This window comes from Pogona vitticeps, chromosome 8, assembly GCF_051106095.1.
Source record: "Pogona vitticeps strain Pit_001003342236 chromosome 8, PviZW2.1, whole genome shotgun sequence".
NCBI lineage: Eukaryota > Metazoa > Chordata > Lepidosauria > Squamata > Agamidae > Pogona > Pogona vitticeps.
In genome coordinates, this window is record NC_135790.1 from 3,218,491 (window position 1) to 3,243,469 (window position 24,979).

General features: G+C 48.3%; 1 protein-coding gene across 1 annotated transcript in view; it reads left to right on the plus strand.

Moving 5' to 3' along the window:
- Positions 1–805: 805 nt before the first annotated feature.
- Positions 806–24,979, plus strand: part of ANK1 (ankyrin 1) — a 137,709-nt gene continuing 113,535 nt past the window's right edge. The window contains exon 1 of the mRNA XM_072978994.2: positions 806–951. Within this exon, the coding sequence (XP_072835095.2) occupies positions 826–951 (126 nt within the window). The 5' untranslated portion in view covers positions 806–825. The remainder of the gene's footprint in view (positions 952–24,979) is intronic.

Consider the following 24,979-nt stretch of genomic DNA (forward strand, 5'->3'; position numbering starts at 1 on the left):
GATCCTGCGCTGCCGCCGCCGCGAGGCTCCGGACCTCCTTTCCCCCTTGAGCCCACCCCCGCCCTCTTCCTCCTCCTCCTCCTCCTCCTCCTCCTCGAGCCGCCGCTGCCGCTCGGCGAGTGACCGCGCGGGGAGCACGGGAGCCGGGCAGAGGCGCCGCCGCCGCCGCCGCCGCCGCTGCTGCTGCTCCTAGCATCATCATCACCATCATCCTCAGCAGCAGCAGCAGTGCCGCCGCCGCATCAGCCTGGGCTCTGCTGCAGCGGGGGCGCCTCGCCTCGCCCGCCTTGCGCCACAGGCACCCGCCGAGGAAGGAGGAGCGGCCGGCCTGGCTTCGGCAGCTGCCCCCGAGCCCCGCGGAGCCCTGCCCGCCGCTGCGCCCGCCGCCGCCGCCTGGCCGGGCAGAGCGCGCTGCCCGGCGCCCCTTCGGCGGGCGAGGCGGCTGCGCGCCATCCTCTGGGCACCGGGCGCCTCCTGAAGGAGGAGGAGGACCGGGCCGCCCCGATCCCCGGCCGGGGCGGGCAGGCAGGCAGGCAGGCGAGGGAGGCAGGGAAGGGAAGGGGGGGGCGCTCCAGGCCAGCTTTCCTCCGTGCCGCTTGGCTCGCACCCTCCCGGTCCCCGCCGCGCGCTCCCTCCCTCCCTCGCTCGCTCGCTCGCTTCCCCGGGGAAGGCGCAGGCGGCTGATCGGGCGCCCGGCGGCTGCTCCTCGGCACCAGGAGCGCGGGCAGCGGCGGCGGGCACGGTGGCGGCGGCGGCCCCGTTGGCGGCGTCGGCGGCGTCTCCCGGCCGGCCCCCGGCGGCGTCGGCGTCGCGCAGCCCCTCGCCATGGCTCAGGCGGCCAAGCAGCTCAAGAAGATCAAGGACATCGAGGCGCAGGCCCTGCAGGAGCAGAAGGAGAAGGAGGAGACCAGCCGCAAGCGCCGCAACCGCTCGCGGGACCGCAAGAAAAAGGTGCGCAGCGCCCGCCCGCCCGCCCGCCCGCCGCGGGATGGGGCGCCCGGGATGCGGGATGGGGGGGAGGGTTGCGAGAGAGAGAGAGAGAGTGGCAGGCGCAAGCAGGCAGGAAGGGAGGGCGGACGGAGAGGAACGGAGCCCCCGAGGCTGCTCTGCGCCCTCGCTCGGCTCCAGCCCTCGAGAGGCGGCGGCTGGACGGCTGTCCCTCCCCACTGCCATCCCCCCCCCGCGAAAGGCCGGGGTCGCGCTTGGGTTGGGGGTGCTTCCTGCCCGGATCGCTGCCGGGGAGGGAGGCTGCGTCTCCGGGCGCGCCTTCTCTTCCTGCGGCCGCTTGACTCCGGCGCTGCGCGCTCTGGCGCCGTCGGGGCCGCCCCTCGGGGACTTGGCCTGGCGTGGTTGGGTCGCGGGGCGGAGGGGGGGGCTGACGCCCGGATCCGACCTGCCCGGCGATCGGCGGTGGGGTGGGGGTCCCCGAGGAAGCCGCCGCCTGCGGTGGAGAAGGAGGACGAGGGGTAAACGTGGGGCGCCTGGCGCCATCCGAGCCAGAAGGGAGGTTTGGATGGAGACCTTTCCCATCCCTCTGTCCCGCACACAGTGGATGCGGTTGGGCGTCCAGTGTCTGAAGGTACCCAAGGCTTCGCAGAGCCTCGCTCGCCCTCCAGTCCTGGACCTCTGCTGCAGAGGCAGCCGCGGGATGCTTTCTCCTCCCTTCCCTCCATGGAGACGGAGAGGGGCTCTGGCGAAGCCCCGGGGCGTCTCTTTCTGGAGACCTGCCGGGAACTTAGTCCCAAACCCCAAGGGACAGAAGAGAAACACCTCCCAACTCAAGGTTGGCGGGGGCGGGGCAGGGGCTGAAATTGTGATTTCTTTACTTAGCCGAGGCCTCCCCCAGCTAGTGGGCCCTCCTGCCAGGGTCCCCCTGCCCCTTTAGTTCTCTTAGGGGAGGGGGAGGGGAACTTGGTTTATTTTGGACCACAAGGCCAACAACCCTGATCTGCTTGAAGCATGATGGGGGTTGTTGTTCTGGACAGGAACTTTGTCAAGCTGGCTGGTTGTTCTGGACACCCCCACCTCCACAACTGATCATACTCCTTCAGGGGGCAACCCGGTGCCTCTGAGTAACACAGTGTTTGCAGGGCATTATGAGATATTGTTGTTGTTTAGTTGTTAAGTCATGTCCGACTCTTCGTGACCCCATGGACCAGAGCATGCCAGGACCTCCTGTCTTCCACTGCCTCCCGGAGTTGGGTCAAATTCATGCTGGTCACTTCGATGACACTGTCCAACCATCTCATCCTCTGTTGTCCCCTTCTCCTCTTGCCTTCACACTTTCCCAACATCAGGGTCTTTTCTAGGGACTCTTCTCTTTTCATGATATGGCCAAAGGATTGGAGCCTCAGCTTCAGGATCTGTCCTTCCAGTGTGCACTCAGGGCGGATTTCCTTCAGAACGGATAGGTTTGATCTCCTTGCAGTCCAGGGGGCTCTCAAGAGTCTCCTCCAGCACCACAATTCAAAAGCATCAGTTCTTTGGCAGTCAGCCTTCTTCTTGAGATATACTGCCCGTATAAATGGAGGATTTATCCAGCTATCCTGGCTCATAACCATTGAAAGCTGTTTTGCTTTTCACTTCTTTTCCTGTTTGCATGACCATAGGGGGCAGGTGCTTGCCATGGAGTTGGGGGGTGGGAAAGCCTTTTTTTTGGGGGGGGGAACCTTTCCATTAGGGATTAAGTGAACAAACCTACAAAAGGAGCTTTATCCTTCTTTCCCAGGGGCAGTTATTCACTAAGTACTTCTGAGAGATCTGAATCTCATTCTTGGGAGGGTGTGTTAACTCCCACCTTTAGAAAGGACCCGTTGATGTTCCTAATCTGGTAAACAGAGAGATTAAGGCAAAGTGGATTTTGGGGAGCCCCACCTGATGGCCAAGGGATTGAGATCTCTCCCCCTTGAAGGTGCCCAATGCTCTAAATTGGTGGCAGAGGACTTGTATCGCCTACAAAAAGTTTAAGATCTGATTTCTGTTTTCTCCAGGCTGGACTTACAGTCTCTTCTCTCTGTGCTCCTGGAGTGTCCTTGGCTACTCTGTATAGATCTGGGGTTTGTGGGGTGGGGAACCCCCATTTGGGTCAGCATGCAGCACCCTAAACCCGCCAACAGATTATAAATTTGGGGTAGGGGCTGAAACACTTCCCCCCTTTTTTAAAAGAGCCCTTTGTGCTATTAAGCGTGGGTCATTTTGCCCTATTTGATAGGACCTCCAGCTTTTCTGGGGGCCCCAAATGTCCCCCCTTCTCCTTATTTCAAAAATTTGCCCTCTAGAGAGGACAAGGATGCTTTATTAAATTAAACCCCCCTTTTTTGTAAAAAAGAAAAAAAAGAAATAGTTGAAAGGGCGAGGTAGGGTGTTCAGGAGCAGTGGTGGCTCTCTGAGATGCAGGGATTGGCATGTGAGGCCATCTCTGTTAGAGACTGTCTTGACTTAACTTGACCAGGGTTTGGATTCAACCTTATACAGCACAACCAGCCTTCAAGGTGGACCCATTTATCGTAGTATCGTTTCAGGGATACATACAGTTGGGGCAGTGGGGATTTTGCAGGCAGCAAGATCAGGGGAAAGAGGATTTAAAGGTTTCTGAAGTGTCAGTGAGCAGGAACTGGTGTCGATCATGTCCACAAGGCTTGCCTGGGAGAGCTTCCCTGTGGATTGTGACCATGGACAAGGAGGTCACGGCTGTTTGGATTTCCAGTTATCAGTCCTTGCAATGTGTAAGCTTTTGTGTTACTCAGAACTCTTTCTCTAGTCCCTTGTTTGAGGCTGTAGTGTCAGGATTGGGGAGGGAGAGATAAACACATCTTCACAAAGAATTTTGAATTACATAAATAGTGTCCTGTTTTGTTTTTCTCTTTCACATTAAAGATCCAGAGAAAGCATTCTGTGTTTACCCTGAAGCTTGCATAGCCCAGTTTGGATGTTGACTGTTTCTAATAATGTGATTGTTCAACACCACTAACTTTGGTATACAATTGAGCTACTGTACTTTGTTTTTGTCCATGCGGGGAAGTTGTTAAAAAGTTGATTATCTGCTGGAAGAACCTTAATGATTAAACATTTTTGGTGTGGCAGGGTCCCAGTTCTGGGAAAATGGCACCTAAGTTGATGCCTCTGCTATTGTTGTACCCACTTACCTAGGGCGAGTCTGAATTTCATCCAGGTGAATAGCATGTTTCTTTAAAATGTATGAGAAAGTTAATCCCCCCGCCCTTTTCTGCCAGTGACATATTATAAATGGCCTAACATGTGTATATAGGAGCAGACAAGCAAATAAACAAATCTGTATGCTGGTAGGTTTTCAGTAGGTCGCTGCAGCTCTGTGACTCAGTCTTTGCTTGTCCCTGCATACACACAGGGAGAGGCAGAAACTAGTTAGATTCCAATTTCTGGATTCTGGAGTCACCTTCTTCAACCCACCCCTAATGGGTTGGACTGCTACAGCTCCCAACACTGGGTTGAGGGTTGTGATGCCAGATGAACTGCTGGATAGCTTAGTGGTTTAAGGCAGCTGGTTGTGAAGCCAGAGATTGGGGGTTCAATTCCCCATTTGGGTCTCCTTGACAAGGGCTGGACTGGATGATCCACAGGGTCCCTTCCAGTTCTGCGGTTCTAAGATGATGAAGAAAGAGAACACCAGACTGGGTAAGAAGGCTGGTCTTTAAATCCTGCCACATTTCATCCTGCATTCTGATTCACACATACATACTCAACCCTTGATCACTCCAGCTTCAGGTGGTAGTTTCCTAGAGGGAATGATCCATTACAGATCAAACAGTGCAGGAAGAACTTTCAGCATCCGTAGAATCAATGAGTTGGAAGGAGCCTGTAAGGCCATTGAGTCCAACCCACTGCTCAAGGCAGGGATCCAGATCAAAGCACATCTGCCAGGTGCTTGTCCAGGTTCTTCTTGAATGCCTCCAGCGTTGGAGGGCTCACCACCTACAGAGGTCATTGGGTCCATTGTTGTACTGCTCTAATAGTTGAGAAGTTTTTCCTTTTATTCGACCAAAATCTGGCTTCCTGTAGCTTGAGCCCATGTTGACATGTCCTGCACTTGGGGATGATGGAGAACAGATCCTGCCCGTCCTCTATAGGACAGCCTTTCAAGGATTTGAAAAGTGCTATCCTGTTATCTCCCCTCTGTCTTCTTCTCTCCAGGCTAAACATGCCCAGTTCCTTCAATCTTCCCTCCTAGGGCTTGGATTCCAGCCCCCCAATCATCCTCCCTGCCCTACTCTGAACCTATCCCAGTTTATCTGCATTCCTCTTAAAGCACAGTGTCTGTAACTGGACACAGAAGTGAAGATAAAGCATAACCACCCCAAGGCAATGCAGTGGTTTTCAGTGGGATCTGTTGACAAGGTCTTGAGAGAAACTAAAAAATCGGTGCATACATAAAACCTGCCTTGAAGGCCACATCCATTTCCTCCTTCCTCCCCCCCCCCAAGTGGTTTGGGCGGGTGGGGAGGGGGAGGCACAGTTTAGAGTCAGTAGCAGCCTAAGATTAAAATATACCACCATTAGGTACAATGCTGGTGGACCAAAGTTAAATGCGGTCTGCTGCTAGATTGCCAAGTGATCTGCAGTAGATCTGGAAGAAGCAACTCTTCTATTGTTTAATGCCTTTTAAATACTGTAACCTTTTATTATTTGGTTTTTAACTTTGTTTCTTTTAATACCGTAAACGAGTTTGGATCCTTTATGAGAAAGGTGGCATGTCCATATTTTAACTAACTAAACTAGTTAGTTTCATCATTGAAAGGGGCCGACTCCAGCTGGGACTGACTATGCTGAAATAAGTCACTGTTAGAGTAGACCCATTTGAATGAATGTTACTTATGCAGGAACTGACTCATGAAATTCCTGTTGCTTCAATGGCCCCGCTGTAGTGGGATTTACTACACTAAGCAACAGGATTTTGGCCATTACAGTTTAAAATTACATGGGCAGATCCCAATTTACATTGTGCCTCCTTCTTATTTTTACCATTTAAGGTTTATATAACCTTCTGGTTTAGCGCCTTTGACACGTCATTCCCAGCGGTGTCCAATACGAAATAAGGAACGTGCAAAGGGGACCCAATTCTAAGCATCTGCCCGCCCATCAAATGTATGTCTCAGTATTTACAGGTGTGGAGCAGCCATGTGATTTTTCTGATGCATCTCTGATTTTATTTTACTTTATGCTTCTTCATCATTTTGCTACATTTGGCTTTCATTGGTCCTCCAACTGGGCTCAAGTCTGTCAAGGAATGCAACAAGCAGCATGTTGGTGGCTGGAGGGAAAATACTGGTAAAACTCTGGCGCTTTTCAAAAGATGGATTTTCACTTGATCCGTCTAGACGGCTTCTACGAATCTCATTCCTTACTGATTACGGGTGGATTCTTGCAACCAATATTTCCTTTATTTTTGGAGCAGAATCTGGTGCAAGTAGACAGGCTGACCCTTTTTCCAAAGGATGCCCTGAAAAGGAGTCCTTCTGGAGAAGGTTTTGCCTCCAAGTAGAGAGGAGGGAAGTCCGGAGGCGACCGTGCGGATTCACTTCCTGTGTACCAGGGTGGAACGCCAGGGTGTTCCGAGTTTAATCCAGTTATCTTCAGGATTTTATGAATTGCTGTCAGCCCTTTCATACAAATGGAATCATTGAAGAAAGCAACTTGGAATGATGTCAAGTGGCTGAAAATAAAATGAAATCAGAATGGCTGTGGGACTCAGCAATTAGTTAATTAATTTCTGGCACTTCATGAAAGTACCCTTTAAATGGGTTATAGCCATTTCAGTGGCCGTCACTGCACTCCTTGTATTTATTGAACTATACGCTTGTTTCTGTCAGCAGCTCACAGTATCCCCTAGGCCAGGTAGCAGGCCATGCTGGTGGGGGATTATGGGAGCTGTAGTCCAGAGTCAATTTTCAAGCTCTTGTGGTCACAGATAACAACTGGCTTGATTCTTGAGGGCAGAAATGGGTTTTGTGTGTTGCTTTTTGACTGAAGGGTTTGGGGATGTAGTTCAGAAAGATAACGTTTTCCCATCTTTGAACAAGGTGGAGTCCATTTGATTTTGATGGAGAAAAGGTTGCCGTCCAGCTAGCCAACTAGAAGGATGAAAGATAGACAGTTGCCAAGGGCCAACTTTAAGTAGCCCCAGGCCACTCCTACAGTAGTGATGCTTCTAGCGACCTCACTCCTTGTCGATCAAATGTGGATTGATGCAAGGCATGGATAAGGATAAGGCACTCCCAAAGCCAACTACACCAGAGCACAGAGTGATGTCCTCTGAAGATGCCCATGGCCACAGAGACTGGCGAAATGTCAGGAAGAACAACCTTCAGAACACGGCCAAAGAGCCCAAAAAACCCACAACAACCAAACAAATATTGGTTGTTGTGGGTTTTTCAGGCTCCTTGGCCGTGTTCTGAAGGTTGTTCTTCCTAAAGTTTTGCCAGTCTTTGTGGCCATGGGCATCTTCAGAGGACAGGAGTAGCACTCTGTGCTCCTAATATTTGTTTGCCAAATTTACTCCCTTGCACACACACACACCCAATTCGAGGTGGTCTGGAGGGGAAAATTGGATGCGTGATTCCTAGCCCAGTGCATGATCAATACCCTGCAATTTAGTTTTCCGTTCTGGTTTTCTTTTTTTAACCTGCCGCTGCTTGCTGCTCAGGTGTGGATTTTCCAGGAGCAGCTGCCAAACAGCTGGTGAGGGGGGAAAGTTGCATGAGCAGCTTTTTTGCCTTCTTGGTAGGAAAAGAGGCAAGAGGAAGTTCCAGGTTTCAATGCCAATGTTTAGCTATGCTGGTCTTTCTGAAGGAAGGGTGCTTTGACTTATGCTACCTGGCAGATCTTTGATAAGACACTGTAAACAAGCAGGTGTTGAGATGAAAATGACATCTTCTCTGCCTGTCTCTGAAAGCCGGCCCTGGTGGATCTGTCTTTAACATCCGGCCGGGACCAAATCGCTCACCTGCAATATGGAGTCTTCAAATAGGTGTGTTTAACCTACTTTTTACCTGTGTCTTACCTGCAGAGATTAGGGGAAACATTTTTAAAAACTATAGCCCCTAGGATATATCAGCCAGCGTTTAAGCTTTCCAGCATTGGGTTGTTCCTATTTGAGTTATAGAATCATGGAATTGGAAGGGGCCTAAAAGATCACTGAGTCCAACCCCTTACTTGAGGCAGGATCCAGAACAAAGCACATTTGACAGACAGTTGTCCAATTTTCTCTTGAATTCCTCCAGTGTTGGAGCGCTCACCCCCTCCCGAGGCCATCGGTTCCACTGTCGTACTGCTCTAACAGTTAAGAACTTTTTCCTGATATTCATTCAAAATGTGGCTTCCTGTAGCTTGGGCCCATTATATTACACCTCCTGCAGTCTAGGATGATTGAGGACAGATCCTGCTCCTCCTTTGTATGGCTACATTTTAAGTATTTGAAAAGTGCTATCCTATCTTCTCTTGGTCTTCTGAAGGCTAAACCTGCCGAGTTGTTTTAGTTTTTCCTCGTGGGACTCGGTTTCCAGTCCCCTGGACATCCTTGTTGCCCTCCTCTGAACTTGGTCCAGTTTGCTGGCGTCCTTCTTAAAAAGTGCAGTACTCAAGATGAGGCCTAGCCAGTGCCGAATAGAGTGGGATTTGGAGACTGTGCTTCTCTTAGTGCATCCTAAAATAGCATTTGCCTTTTTTGCAGCCACATTGCACTCTTGGCTCACACTCAGCTTTTTATCTACAACAATTCCAAGATCTTTCTCACTCATGTTATTACTGAGCCAAGTACAGCGGCGCCTCGCTAGACAGTTACCCCGCATGACAGGTTTTTTTGCTAGACATTGACTTTTTGCGATCACTACAGCAATTCGCAAAACAGTGATTCCTACGGGAGAATTTCGCTGGAGAATGCTTGGTCCCTGCTTTGCAAACCGATTTTCGCTAGACGACGATTTTGACAGCTCCCTCCGCGCTCGCAAACATGTGTTTTTGGGACCTAAGCTTTGCAAGACAGTGATTTAAACAGTTGATTGGCGGTTCGCAAAGCAGCTTTCCTATGGCCGATCTTCGCTAGACAACGATGATTCTTCCCCATTGGAACACATTAAACAGGTTTCAATGCATTCCAATGGGGAAATGCTTTTCGCCAGACGATGATTTCGCTAAACAGCGATTTCTGTGGAATGGATTATCATCGTCTAACGAGGCACCACTGTATCCCCCATCTTGGTCTCACCTCAAAGAGAAAACAGGCCTGTATAGTGGCCGTGTGTGTGGGAGGGGGGCGAAGAGAAGGACAACATCAGGCTTATTCAGTGCATGAAAATCTCTAAGTTGGAGTAGAGATCTTCTTTCTGATTAGACTGTTGAGGCATCCCATGTCGGCCCTTGAGCTAAGAATCTCCTAGCAGTAGAAAAGCTGGTCACTGTGATGTCGGGGTGGAGGCAGTGGCAGGTAAACCAGTGAAGGGTTTGGGCCTGAACTTTACAAGGGTTACCAATCCAAATCATGTTCCGCACGATGGATAGCTTTAAAGTTCCGATCAAAATCCCAAGTGAATTCACCGCCACTTACGTCACCAGCTTGCATTGCTTTACTTTGGTTATTTTCACTTCGGCTGCACCACAGGTTTAAGAGCTCTGAAGGGGAAAATATCATGGTTGGCTTTGCCACCCTGTACCATGATGAACGGCCACAGCAGCACAACAGCAGTCGGGGTCTGAACATCGCTCAAACTCTGGATCTTCCAATAGTTTCTAATGAGGCCAATGACACTTAGTAACTGGCGGCAGAGTGTTAGGCTTATGCCTACAATACTGTATTCCCATTTATAGGAATTAAAGTCATGTCATGGGTTCTGGCGTGCTCTGTGAAGCTGGGCAGATCTCAGTGTGGGTTTGGCTTATAGCTCTTGGCACCAGGGATAAGGATCTGGGGGGCCCTGTTAAAATGATGAGCAGCTTCTGTTCACTGATGCCAGTAAGAAGCAGTGAGAAGTTCACCTTTTTTGGGGACATCTTGAAGGTCACACAGACCTTGGGAGCCAGCATTTTCCCTGGCATGGAAGACATCCTTCCAAGCAGAAGTGACCTCCCCCCCCTTTCCCCAAGAGTTTATTTTGGAAAACATTATTTTAGGCCAGGGAGGGACTTGGGGCAAAATAAGGGAAGGTCAGCTTTTGGCACAGGGCTGTTCTTGGCAAATTTTCTGGCGAAGGGCGGGGGGGGGAGGCAGTTACCCTGGGGAGGCATGGAGCAGGAGCAGATGGCTTTGTTTCCAGTGGGCATGAGTGCCAATTTTAAAGGAGCTCTCCAGGGTGCCAAAACTATTTTGGGGTTGAGGTCGTGCACTCTGGGAAGCTTATGTAAAGTTCGGACTTAAATCCGGAGCCAATTGCCCCACCTTATTGATTAGAGGGTCACCTGCCTTCATTGCTGCTTCCCAACCCTTTCTCTTTCCTCTATCTTTAAGATCGTCAGAGGAGGCCCTCCTCTTGGTCCCATTGCTAGTGCAGGCATGATTGATGGGGACACGCGAGAGGGCCTTCTCGGTGGTGGCTCCCAGGTTATGAAATGCTTTCCCTCTGGAGATCAGGCCAGCCCCCTCTCTTCTGTCCTTCCACCGACAGATGAAGACGCACGGCTTTTCGGGCTGGCTTTGAACCATCATGATTGAGTTCCTGAATGACTTTTAAAAGTTAAGTTAGTTTTAAAGGTTTACTTACTTTTAATTATTCAATTATGTTTGAATTAGTGGGCAGTTGTTTTTTTAAGCATTTAACTTGTTATGTTTTTTAATGCTGTTCTTTTTAATACTGTGAGCTGCCTTGAGTCCCCTGATTGGGAGAAAGGTGGCCTAGAAATAAAACAAGCAAACGAATCAGTCTGGAAGCATGACTTAATACAGGTGGCAAGGAACCAGATGGGTTTAGAGTCTGAAGCACCAGAGAGAGAGAACCTGTAGTTTTCCTCCGTGGCAAACTGTCCAGGTAGGAGTTCTGTGGCACGATCGTCATTAACCCCACTAACAGATGCCTCTAAGGACAGAGCTGATGTTTTGCATGTGGGAAGTGCCAAGTTAATTTCCCCATCATCTCCAGTTTAAATAAAGATGTCGGATAACCAGGCTGGAAAAATTCTGCCTTACAGCTTGAGGCCAAAATAGACTAAAAACGATTGGTTGGAATTTGGTTTGTCTGTGTATTTCATTAAGTTTCGCCTGTGCGAAACGAGGGTGTTACACCTGGGCAACAAGGATCGAGCAATCAACCGCATGGTTCCCGTTGGGACTGATTGCGCAGTGTGTGCTTGCAAAAATGTCTTTTTCAGCACTATTACAGCTAATGCTGATATAACACTGAATTATGCCGGCATAGCTACTCAATAGGATCCCAGCCATTAAGATGCAATATAAACGAATGCAAAGCTCTTGATATTTCTTATAGCACAGTGTTTCTCAGTTTTTCTTTAAAAAGAAAAAGCTGGGCTTCCATTTCCATAAGCAGAAAAGTCTCACATTCCCCTTTCAGACTTGCCTCCCACGATAATTGTGTTCCAAATTTGAAATATTGTGACTTGGACTGGGAGGAAAAGAGGGAGAAATTGGTGCCGATCCCTCCCCCCCCCCCCCGGTAACCACTTAGTCTAGCACTGTTCTGTGGTGGTGGTGTTTAATGCTGAGAGAGTGGTGCGTTCGGGTGGGAGCAGCATTAAAGGGGGTGCCTTGCGGTGCTATCCAGGCACAAAGGAGTCAGAGGTAAAGGCAGATAAGAGAAAGGCGGTAGATTTGGTAGGTGGTTAATGACATGCTGTAAAAAACTGCATAATCAGAAAGCAATGGATGTGATTATTTCCTCTATTGTGCAAATAGCAATTATGAAATTGACTGTTGCTCCCCTCCCCAAAATGACATACTTCTCTAAGGTCCCGCTGGAGGAAAATCACTGCTAATGCTCCTTCTTCCTTATACTTTTCAGAGGCAGGGCCTGCAATCTATTCATTTATGCCAAATGCCCCAATTCTCCCCTCCCCACCCTCGGCCAACCCCTCCCTCCCCAGCCTCCCAGCAGCTGGGTCAGACACCTGGCTGGGTGGCCGGGTGCGGACGGGGGAGAGGGGGAGAGTCGGCTGGGCCACAAACCCATCTTTCATGCACCGTAGGGCAGGCATCTGGTGCAGGCAGGATGATCGAAGCGTGCTCGGAGAGGAAGGGAGGGAAGCCATTAAGGCCGCTGCCAGCTCCCGAGAGAGTCCAGAAAACGCGGGAGAAACAGAATTTCCCCGTGAATCAGCAACATTTTTGAGCTAGCTGGCCAAACCTATTCCTCTCTCTCTCTCTCTCTCTCTCTTTTGCAGCTGAGTAATTTTGCACTGCCTTGGGAGCAAACGCTCTTATCCCCACCCTGGTTTAAGCTTTGAAGTTAAGCTGGCATGAGACCAGCGCTTCAGACAAGCCCTGCAAAAAAAGCTGTCTGCCTGGGCCCTTGCACTGGAAGCTGTTCCTTCCAGCTTTGGGCGCAGGTCGCTTTCTTCTGCCTATCTATGAACCTAGCGCTATGGCGGGAAAGAATCCGACCTGAAAATAAATGACAGCGGTGGGAGGAATTGGGATCCTGTGTCATGTTATCCAGCAACTGCTAGCAACAATTTCTGTTCAAGTGTATGCCCAGAACTGAAGCAGGAAAAGAGGAAGACCAAATGTGAGATAGACTGACCCCCTAAAAGAACCACAAGCTTGGGTTTGCAAGAGCCGAGAAGGGCTGTTGAAGAGAGGACATTTCGGAGATCGCTTGCTCATGGAGTCACCACCCATTGGGGGCAACTTGATGGCACATGACCACAACCAAGCCAGCCTGGGGGACTGTGTGGGGCAGTGGTTAGAGTGCTGACCTGGGATGTGAGAGATCCAAGTTACAGCCTCGGCAGACACAAAGTAACCTCCCTTGGCTAATCACTCTTCCTCCGCTCGGCCTACCTCATAGGGTCGTTAGGAGGGAGGAGAGCCGCATCCAACCACTTGGAGCTTACTGAAGCAAAAGCAAGCCTAAAGGTGAATTAGTAGCAGACGGAGATACAGACGTAAACACGGATGGGGGCGTAGAGAGCTCAAGCTCTCCAGAGCTGGGCTGTGGAAGGTGCAACGGATTAGGGGCTTTCACACAAAGCTTTTGCCATGCCCTGCCCTTCCTTCGCAGCGTTGTGTGATGGGGGCCTGGTGGCAGATGATGCCTTTCTCCCACAACCCAGCCCTCCCCTGTTTCTTCAATACCGCCCAGAGTAGAACTTTGGTCTAGATGGGCAGGATAGAAATCCAATCAATCAATCAATCAATCAATCAATCAATCAATCAATCAATCAATCAATCAATCAATCAATCAATCAATCAATCAATCAATCAATCAATCAATCAAGGTACACATACCTTGATGCTACTGAAGAATGGGTATCTGCTCTTGTCCTTTTATGGCCAGGGAATGAATTTGCAAGACGAAGGCGCTGGGAATTGGTCTTCCAAGCCCTTCGTTTGGCAGCCAAACAGACGCAGGGAACCCGTTCTTCCGTTGTGCTGTTATTTATATCCGGCGTTCTTGATTTTGGGAGTATTGTCCAAGCCTGGGTTCTCCCTCTTCCTCGTCCGTCTCTCTTTCTCTGGCAAGGAGCTGGGTGATGCTCTGGATGGAAGGTTCCGTCCACCCAAAGAGGTGCGGCAAACAACTGAAGTCTGATGGGGTGGAAAGACAGGGGAGTCGACGAAGCTTTCAGAGTGGGAGGTGCACGTGTGTGTATTCCTGCCTTTCTTTATCCCTGTCTGTCTCTCTAGGGTGAATGTGATTCAGCACCAAAACTCCCCACTGTATCAGGGATCACTCCTTTTGGTTTATCGAAATTTGGATTGGTGGGCAGAGTGCCTCCGAGCAAGTAGGAAGCTTTCCTTAACAGAGTGCTTCTTTATCTGTCTGGGGACCAGGGGTACAGTGAAGGTTGGGATAATGCCCTTCGCCCTCTGTTTTACTGCTTGAATAAGACCAGATAGACAGGATAGAAATCAAATAAATAAATAAATAAATAAATAAATAAATAAATAAATAAATAAATAAATAAATAAATTGAAGTGCCCTCTGCTCTGGCTTGGCTGATCGGCTGGCCCTGTGGCTTGGGAGTGCCACTTCCCTCGTACGCCGTCACTGTTGCCAAATGGCTGTGCTCCTCTTATTTAAAGAGCGGAACTCATTGTAGTAATTGAGAGGACAAACACACTTGCTCTATTATCAAGACGGAAAAGGCACACCGTGTGCCTTATGAGACCACCAGCGGGCACAGTAGCAGCAAAAATAGAGCCACTATCTTCCCCGGGATTACTCTCTCTTTATTTTGCCAGCGGTCCAGAAAGAGAAACTTGTTTTGCAGGCTGGCTTAGGTAGCATCCAGGACTTGCCCCAAGATATTTTTCCACCTGAGGCAAAGAATTAAATGGTACCCACTCCATTCTCTTCCCAAAACTGCAACTGGTGTGGCAGGTGGATTTTCTTTCACACGGGTGGATGGGACATACAGGCTGGACATAAAGGCATCGTGCTAGCGGACGGGGTTACGGGCAAGACCAGTCCCATCACAGTGGCCTCTTCCCACATCTTGGCGCAGTCTCCAGGCATCTTCTGTCTGAGACAATTGTCTCGCCCTGCCTAGCAATAGGGCTGCCTCTTCGGATGTTTATTTCCAAATGGGAATCTTATCATGTGGCACTGAAGATCATGCAGTGAGTTGAATGGATCCCATAATTTGGCCGTGTCTTGAGTGATTGATGCTATTTATTTCAGGTGCTGCTGATTGGAGATAGAACGGTGGAGATATTCATCAGTGTGTCATGGTTCCTAAAACAATCGCTGTGTTTTATGTCTCGGCAAAGAAAAAAGGAGCAAAAAGTATATATTTAAAAACAGCTTTTCCGAAGGTCTGTCACAAATCAGTTTGAGACTGGAGTTGATAAAGATAGCTAAAGAAGAGACTTATCTTCAGCCTAGCCTTAAAAACAATAAAGGCCTGGAATTCAGGAGCTTTTGCTGCCGTGAGAGAATGTGACCTGCAGGCAGATTTTTTTAAAAAAAAAATCCTCAGTTTCCCCCTAGCCATGAATAGACTGTACGGAAGCAAGTTCCAGTGAAATCAATATGATTTACTCCCAAGTAGAGCTGAGGGGTTGAGTTAGTAGTTTAATCAAAGAAGGCTTTAGTATATTAATCTGCAAGGGCTACTTTGGAGGGATGAGGTTGGAAAATTAGAGGATGGATTTTGAAACTGTACTTAAACTAAGAAATAGAAAAAGTGTGGGGGGGAATTAAGACAAAGTCTCCCCCCCCTTTTTTTTTTAAAAAAAAAAGAATAACAGATTTACCTGCATGAGGGAAATGGCCGGAGGGGTGTGTGTGTGTGTGTGTGTGTGTGTGTGTGTGTGTGTGTGTGTGTGTGTGTGTGTGTGTGTGTGTGTGTGTGTGTGTGTGTGTGTGTGTGTGTGTGTGTGTGTGTGTGTGTGTGTGTGTGTGTGTGTGTGTGTGTGTGTGTGTGTGTGTGTGTGTGTATCTTTGACTGAATTCTCTCTCAGCTGGCCTATCTTGTATCTGCATTGGTTCAGTTAAATTGTACATATGGGGCTGACATGACTACCTTTGGTATGATAAGCCAGTTAACTGTCGGAGACTGCTCTTCAGCAGAAGCACACTTAGAAAGAGCAGTACAATGGGGCCTCTGCACCGGGTTTCAAGCTGAACTTTGCACGAGCTGTCTGTGGTGCTGAACCTGTTTGGAGAGGTATGTTTCAGTAGCTTGGATCGTCCTTGTAAAGTCTGGATGAAAATCTTGATGGAGTCACTGACTCATTGACATTTGAGCCAATGCAATCCTCCACGTGTTTGTTGTGGGCAAAATGTGGTCTTCAGGCCGCATATAGACATCTTGGGCTGATATGGTGCACCCCAGACCCTGAAATAGCCCCCGTTTGGTTATTAAAGAATGCCCAGCCCACCAAAAGTCTAAAAAAATTAAAAGCAAAACAAAACAGGAAGTGGATCATAGGTCACAAGTAGGTGTGATTTTTCTTCATTTCTCCCCACATGTTGTGGGTCATGGGGAAGTTGCCTGGTGCTCAGTGGATCTTGGGAGCAGGAGGTTGACCCCGAGCCCTCCAAAGTTGCTCAGACCTGCATTAGATCCAAATTATCTACACCCATCCAGACTCCCTGCTTGGACTGAATGCATCCTCAACAGAAAGGAGTGTAGAACAATTTGCTACATCTCCACACCGACCATTTTATGACACCTTATATTACATTTACTTGTATTCAAAGCTGGGTGTAGAAATTCTTTTTCCTGAAGTACTGGCAAGTACAGTATGTTAAGACCTTACTTTGCATGCACTCAGTTATCTAGATTTTAATGCTGGCTGGAGGATTCTGGAAGTTGTTGTCTAAAAAAGCTTACTTTTCAAAACTCTAGTACTGGTGGATCTTGAGAAGGTTGGAATGCTGATAGCCCATCTCATGAGGCTGATTTCTCCATATCAGAGTCTCTGTCCGTGGTGCTGATCTGGCTGGGAGGTCCCTATACTGTATAACTGCTTCTTGTCATCAGATCTCCTTTTCCTCAGTTCTCACCCAGAGCCCCTTTTGTTAGGCCTGCACGGATGGAGTCTCTAATCTTCGCAAGTTTTGTGCCGGGCTGCAAAGCCTTAATTGGAAAATTTGTTAACCTAAGATTGTGGTTAAGTGGCTCACTGAGATCAGTTGAAACCAATTGTATTGTAAATTGCATTCCTGCTTGTTCTTTTTTTAAAAAAAACATATTTATTTATTTTAAATAAGTGAATGGCGTCTTCATCTCATGCAGACTTCTTTCAGAATCTTTCAAGTAGACCTCTATCTAGATTCTGTTAACCCAAAATACTCTTCTGTGTTTTAACAGACATGTTGATTTGAGGAGTTGTATTTGCATTTTAAAGCTTTATGGGTTAGGCAGGGGGTGGGGGTGGAGGTTGCTTTGCTTTGCATGATACGGCAGAAAAGCGAAATGGAAACACTCAAAACAAAATACCTGAATTGATGGATCAACCAGCCACTTTTTCACCCGTGAATCAGCTCAAAATATCTCTGTTGATTGGCAGCCCCAACTGACACCCAGAGATCCTGTTAAATAGGGAGACAGACACCATCTCTCTCCCTGTCGTTTTGCCTGCATTGAATCTGGATTTCAGGACCAATCTGAAACTTGTTTTGTGAGCCATGAAGATGGGCCATTCTAGGTTTTCACGGCATCCGGAGTGTGTGTTACTGGGTGGAGATCCTCAGGGTCTGGGACTAATTCTGACTCCTCTAGAGTTCCAATTTACCCCTCCAAGATTCTCCCAAAGACCTCACCCTGGAATACTCTAGCCTGGTTCCCTCTTCTGAAAGATTGAAATACTTTGCCTGAAGCTTGGTCACTAGCAGGAAGAGCTTCAAAGCTAAGGATATGCTGCTATTTTTTTTGGGGGGGGGGTTCTGCCCTTTTATCTTTGACTGTAATCATTGCTGGATGTGGGTCCCCTGAGAATTTCCATGAAACAGAATTCAGCCTTAGGTTGAAAGAAATTCATCACTTCCATGTAGAAGGAGATCTGGGTCTAACCATGACTGTCATTTCCCTGATGCTCCAGCAAGAGGATTGACTACTGCAGTGCTCGCTATGTGGGGGGCTGCCCTTGAAGGTGGTTCAGAAGCTGCAGCAAGTGCAAAATGTGGTGGCCAGGTTGGTTACTGATCCATCCAAATTTGACTCTATTTTGCCCATCCTGGTCTGATTAACAATGGTGCTTCCGGGTCGTATTCAAGGTACAGTACTGATGTTAATTTATAAGGCCCTTTATGGTTTAGGACCTTACTACCTGTCAGAGCACCTCTCTCTCAGGTCATCCTCCTGTCCCATCCGCACCTCCCAGTCCTTGATGCTGTGGCTGACCACTCCAAAAGAAGTCCAGAAGTTGTCAACCAGACGATGGATCTTCTCAGTAGTGGCCGCCCGACTCTGAAACTCCCTCCCTGTGGAGGTGAAATTGGTCCCCACCCTCCTGAGCTTCCATAAGCAAGTGGAAACCTGACTTTTTACCCAGGCTTTGTAAACGTCATCTCTTTGTAATATTAACTTTATAGCAATTTTACTTTGGCCACCCATGGTTCACCATTCTGAGTCTTGTAGTATTTGATAAATTGAGGATTTCATGAGAGCCTTCTGTTTTTGTATGTCCATTGTTTTAATTCTGTTTGTATATTTATGTTACTTTTTGGAAGCTGTCCAGAGTAGTACTTGTCAAATGGGCGAGGTATACGTCTAAAGAAATAACGAAATAGAATAAAGAGATAAACAGTAACAACAAACCCAAAGCAAAGCAGAACAAAAAAGCAAAGCAAAGCGGTACCCTAGCTCTGGAGCTGTCACACTTAGTTTTCCTCCTGACTGTAACACTGAAAAGGAAATGTATGTAAAGGCTGAATTGATGGACCCTGAAAAGTCACTTTCTCCTTTCTGTCTTTGTTGCCGTGATTGAGCAGGACTATTGACACGATACTTTCTCCACGATGTAATTATATAGTGGTTTTAATTGGGTTAAACTGGACTTATAATTCAGGATATGAACCAAGCAATAAAACCAAGAAATTATTCTCCTGCCTACTCTAACTAATCAGTTTATGGGAGGATCTTTTACATAAACCCCTATGCTTCTGTTGTATTTTTAATCTTTTAATTGGTGGTTGCTGGTATATTTTTTTCTTCTTCTTTTCATCATTTTGCTGTGGCTATTTTTATGCACTTGCTTTGTATCGTTTTACAGCGGTTCTCAGGCACCCTGGCGGAGGATATTGAGAGCTGAAGGGTGGTATAGAAATGTTTTACATGCATGTCTCTTTAAACTTTCATGCAGCCGCCTAATGATATAATTCGGAGCAGCACCCAGCTGTGATCATGGCGTGAAAGGGCAGGGGGTGGTCTTAAAGGAGTGTGGCATTTCTGACCTTCTGAAGCACCTTGACTCCTTGATCCCTTTCACTTCAGTATTGCTCAGGAAAGTTTTTTTATGGTACTACCAGTCCCAGAATCCAGGAGCTGGACTTGATGATCTTCTATAGGGTCTTTTCCAGCTCTCCTCTCCAGGAGAAGGGAAATAGACATTAGGACCATGGGTCCCTGCATTCTTTTCTTTATTTTGCTTATAATAATCCTGTGCCATCAAGTCAATTCTGACTTATGGTGACTCTTTTCAGGGTTTTTCAGATAAAGACTCAGAAGTGCTTTACCCTTCCCTTCCACTAGGGGTGCCCTAGGGCTACTGTGCAGCTTGCCCAAGGCTACCTAGGCTGGCTCTTCTCCCAGGAGGCACAAATGGGGAATTGAACTCCCAACCTCTGGCTCTGCAGCCATATTCCTAACCACTGGCTTCTCCAGCCAGGTTGCTTCGAAGAGGAACCTGATCCTGGGAAAATGAAACGCCTTTGCTGATTTCCCCCTTACCCTTAACTTTCCTGGCCTCGCAGGTCTAGCATCATTGCAGTCCGGTTCAAGCCTAAACCTGACCAGAGTTGACCCAATGAATTCATGGGATTTACACAAGAGTTGCCTTACACTTCAAGCCCTTGATTCCGTGGGTCTTCTCTGGTTCTGACGGGCAGTTGGAATGTATGTGCCCAAGATTTTTGTGGCACATGGTAGAAAGGTGGGTTCTTCCTCCCAGTTGTCCTTACTCCCCCCCCCCGACTCTGACAGAGCTGGGGAAATCATCTGGCTGATGAAATGTCTTGAAACCCGCACAGTCACCTTGTCTCGGGCAAGCTGGCAGAGGGAGCCCGAAGGCCCTGAATAATTGAAGAGGCTGCAGGATGGCAGTGCGGCTCGGCCCGGCCCACCCCGAGTCTCTGCAAGCATCCAGCCCCAGGGTCACCCTCTCCTCTCTGCCCCACCTTCAGCTGCCAATCACGGCAGGCGGATGCTCAGGCTGAGTAAGGTGTATTCCTTTCAGAAATGCAGCAGGACCCTGCCCTTTACTGGCAAAGTGGGGGGAAAAAAGGAACTTGCTATAGGCAAGAAGAGACCGTCATCCCATGATGTAAAAATTGTAGTGGGCACTTTATTTCAACATAAAATCCTGATGTGTTTCGGCTTGGCCTTTTCAGCCTTCTTCAAGGGCTATATCACATGAAATAGAACAAAAACAAAAAACACAATTTATAGCAAACAAAAATTAAAATTAAAAAAAAGTCTCGGGATGTTTTAAGCATTTCATGTTGCTAATACAGTAATGTAACTATATGAAATGCTTAAAATGTTGTCCTTAGGAAAAAAATGTTGCTATAAATGTGTTACCACCCCCCCTTGTTCTTTTATTTTGGAATAAAATGCAAATAACCATGTTTACATCCTGGGACGATAGTCTCTCCTCCTCTCCAGATTCACTGTCAAGTGCCTGTTGGGGTGCCCTGCATATGTGCAGAGTGCAGGTGTGTAATGGTTGTGTAAATGTGTTTCTCATAGGGCATCCCCTTGGGGGGGTCTCCTGCGATGAGGTGTGGAGGGCAGCGTTGTCCCTTGTTTCTCCTCCTTGCAAAAGGATGACCCATTCACTTCTAGGGGAGAAAAGAAGTGGGGTGCTTTTGGGGGGGGATGCCCTTGGTTGGGGGGGTCAATGTGTGGGTCATGGGTTAGGAACAAGAAAAACGCTTTGCTGCTCTTCTCCTTCATGGCTCCCAGGTGGTGGATCCCGAATCTGTCCCATAGAAGTCAGTGGGTGTCTCTGAGAGTTGAGGAACTCATCTTTGAATATCCTTTCCATTAGTTCCTTTTAGTTCTGATATAACGTTGATGCCCACACTCATTGCAAAGAGTCTGAAAAATGTCCTTACAGGCGGTGTGATTCTTGGAGCTGAACTCTTTTGGGGGTCGGCGAGAAAGGCTCAGCCACCCAAAGCAAAAGGTTTTTGTTTTTGCTTAGCTGGGACAATAACATCTGCCATTTACTTGTGGGTTTGGTGGCCGGAGATGGATTTCCCTAGCAAGATTCATCCCAGTTGTAGAGCCATGTATTGAGAGCTTGGGCTTGAATGAAGGCCCATGGACTGTACATAAACCCTCCCACTGGCAGGGGTGAAAACAGGTGCCACTGTTTTCCTATAGATCAACATAGCTGCCCTCTTGGGAGTATGTGGCTGTAGAGGTGGTGCCATAACAAATCGCCTGCTCTCAGTGTATATATAAATGTGCATATGGGATATATATCAGTGTGGAGTAATGCAGTGGTCCCCAACCTTGGAACTCCAGATGTTCTTGGACTACAACTCCTAGAAGCCTTCACCACCACCTCTGCTGGCCAGGATTTCTGGGAGTTGACATTCAAGAACATCTGGAGGCCTAAGGTTGGGGACCACTGGTGTAATGGATAAAGTGACAGACTAGGACTCTGGAGAACACGGGTCGAATCCCCACTCAGTCATGGAAACTAACTCGGGGAGACCAATTGGTAAAACCATTCCTTAAGTATCTCACTTACTTTGAAAGCCCTATGAGGGTCGCTCTAAGTTGGTCCCAGCTTGGCAGCACAGAACACGTACATACACATTATATATGTATGGCATATAAAAAAGCCAGCCCGGTCTGTATTCATTCCAGGTTTTAAAGTGTTCGGGGGCAGCGACCCTTGCTTTATGCTTGCCTCCATGTAAAGCCTGACACATGAATGTGAAGTTCCCCCAAACAATAATGCACAAAGAGATAGGGTAGAGAAATAGCCTTCCAGATATTGTTGGACGACAAATCCACCTGTTCTAGCTAGCATAGCCAGTGGTGACAGATGATGGTACGTGTGTCTGTGTGTGTCTGTGTGTGTGTGTGCGCGTGCGCTTGAACACAATCTGGAGAGGCACAAACTGCCCTCTCTGAGTTGGGGGATAACAAAGAAAACATTCTAAGCCCAGATGTTGTTACATCAAATCAAATCTTTGTGCTGAGTTCATGCATCGGGAGCAGCCTACCTTACAGGGTTGTCACAGGAAGGATTGCTCAGAAGATGAATGCATCATCCATAAGAGAAACCCCTGCCCGAGTCCTTGGTAGACAACTCATGGTCTCTTCAGCGTGCCCCGTAGAGAGGTGTTTTCAGCCAACAGCACGTTTATTTAGACGTAACCATGTTAATGATCAACTGAAACAAAGGTTGAACGAGTGGAGGGAGCGAGTCCAGAAGGTTCTAACTGGTGCTTCGCTTGAGTCATCTTCATGGCAAGCTAAAATTAGATGCTGCTTTTAAATTCTGCTAATATGCTTTATTTTCCAAAGTATGTCACTATTCCCCCTGAAAGCTGCGAGCTCTCTTTGCCCTCTGGGCACCCTCTGAATCAGAGCTTGGAAAAGTTACATTTTAGAAGACATCTCCCAGAATCCCCCAGACAGTATGGTGAGTCCTCCCCATGCTGCCCTTAGCCAGTTTGCTATTCTATATCAGTTCGTCTTAAAAAAAAAAAAATCAAAAATGGATTTTAAAATAGTCCATTTCCATACGTTTTGAATCATGGACACAAAAGCAGTATCCTGTGTTCATAAACCTGAGATTTTTGTTCTCATGGAAGGTTGAATCTGTATGTTTGTGTATGAATCAAAGCAACGACCAGCTGCCAGCAGTGGTGGTTCCAGTGTTAGTATGGCACCGGATCCGCTCTTGGTTTTCGTCCGAACTTGACATGGTTATCTAAGCAGCTGAACCTTAACCCTGCTTCCAATAGTTTGAGCACCTTGAGTATTCAGTGTTCCACTGATCTCGGTGCGCTCCCCTCCACGGATCGGCAGGACTGATGTCCAGTTGAGGTGGCGAAAATCCAGTGTGCATAAGGGCCATGTAGAGACACAGCGCCTGCCAGCCAGTATCTTGTTGTGAAGAGGGGCAGCATTTGGCACTGAAGGCTGGTAAGGATTGGAAAAATACCAGAGTGGGATGGAGCAGCCAAGCAAGAAAAAGGTAGTATTTGAAATACTACCTGCCAGTCAGCCGTGACAAACGATTTAACTCTCTTTTGGGTTGGGTTAAATTGGGTTGTGATTTAAAGTAATTTAAAGTGTGCTTCCTTCCAAAAATCTTGTCTGAAATGGAGCCAGTGAGGATGTGATCGAGGATGAGCGTGGATTTCTGTTTGCCTTTTGGAAACGCCAATCGTTCTGCTCCTTGAGTTATAGCATTCCTTCCTTTTTGCCTTTGCGTTTCCTTGTCCTTCTTGCTTAGAGGCAGGCTGCGTGCTCTTTATTCACACAACCACCCTGTGAGGTAGGTAGAAGCTAAGGGAGAGCGGTTTAGCCTACAATGACAGAAAAATAAAAGTGCTGCAGTACTTTTTTCTTCCTAGAATCATAGAATAATTGAGTAAGAAAAGGGGCCTAGAATGCCATTGAGTTCAACCTCCTGCACAAGGCTGGAATCCAAGTCAATTTGACAGAGGATTGTCTAAATTTCTCTTGAAGGGCTCCAACGTTGGAGCGCTCACCCACCTTCTGAGGTCATGGGACTCCATTGTCGTACTGCTCTAACAGTTAAGATGTTTTGCCTCATATTCAGCCTAAATCTGGCTTAAGCCCATGTCTCCTGCACTCTGGGATGAAAACAAGCAGACTAACATGGCAGGCTCTCCAAAAACAGAAATCTGTGCTCTTCTTAATCTAACTCGAATCCTGTATCCACTACGCCAGGTTGGCTCAGGAAGAGGTGTGAGCTGAGTACCTTCATTCTTAAAAAACGGCATCGCATCCATGGAAGAGGAGGAAAGAGGTTGAAAAGAAAAACCTAGCCCCGACCGGATGCGTTGCCGTGCATGCCCAGAGCTCAGCTTTTATTTTCCATTGTATAAATCATTGCAGAAATAGGTTACTGAATTCCCTACCTGCCACGTCTTGTTTGGGAGGCAGGTAAGAATATAGAGTAGCAAAAAATACTGTAGCAAGTTCCATAAATATCCGCGGAGCAGAAAAGGGGAGAGCTGCTTCAGCAGTTGTCTGTGTTTTCCATCAGCAACGTGGATGGAAATATACAAGAGCACTGCAGCCGTTGTATATTTTATTAGCGAGGCAGGAAGCAGGGGAAGCCAGGAGGAAAAGTGCAGGAGGGCTGGAGAAGCGGGAGAGGAAGAGGGCTGATGATGATGGAACAGACTGTTTGAGAACCCAAACAGGCTGTTTTGATGGCTTTTCCATCTCGTGTGTCTCTGTGTGTGTCTGATGTCTCTGTGTCAGTGCTGCCTGCACCTTGGGCTTGCATCCAGGTAGCGTCCTGAGCTCCTTTTTTGGGGAGCTGAGCACTGCAGTGTGCAATGGCGCAGAGCCGGTGCCGGGCATGTCTGAGAACTGCGGGTGCCGTGGCAGCGAGGAAAACGGTCCTGTAGCAAGTGGGGGGCAGCCGGGCAGAAGGCTGGGGGGTGTTCTCGACCAGCTCTCCCCTTTTCGTAGCCTCGACAGCCAGGGCCAGACCAGGGCCGAGGGAGAGAGAGGATGATAGCTGCAAGATAAAATGACAGGGAGCGAGGCATGGGTGGGAAAAGGTCTGTGCCGTTGATGCCTGCTTCCCCCGGTCCCTCTGGGGAAGGATGAGGCAGAGCAAGCGAGCGAGCGAGCAGACTAGGAGAAATGCAAGCTAGCAGGGAAAGAAGGTGCAGGAGGTTGGCGTAAGGACACCGGAAGGTGAATTAAGGGCTAGGTTTAAGGGCTGGGTTCACAGTCTTTGCTGGAGTAAAGACCTCCCTCCCCCCCTTGCGTGGCTGCAGACCATTTCCAGCACACACTCCGAGACCTCTTGTTTTGCGAATCACTGCACCGGCTGGCTTGCTAACCAGGGCATACTGTGAAAACTTGTCTATTGAGGGTTTTCTTCCCCATTAATCATCCTTGGGGGGCTGAGGACAGAAGGAGCGGAATCTGTGTGGCCGGG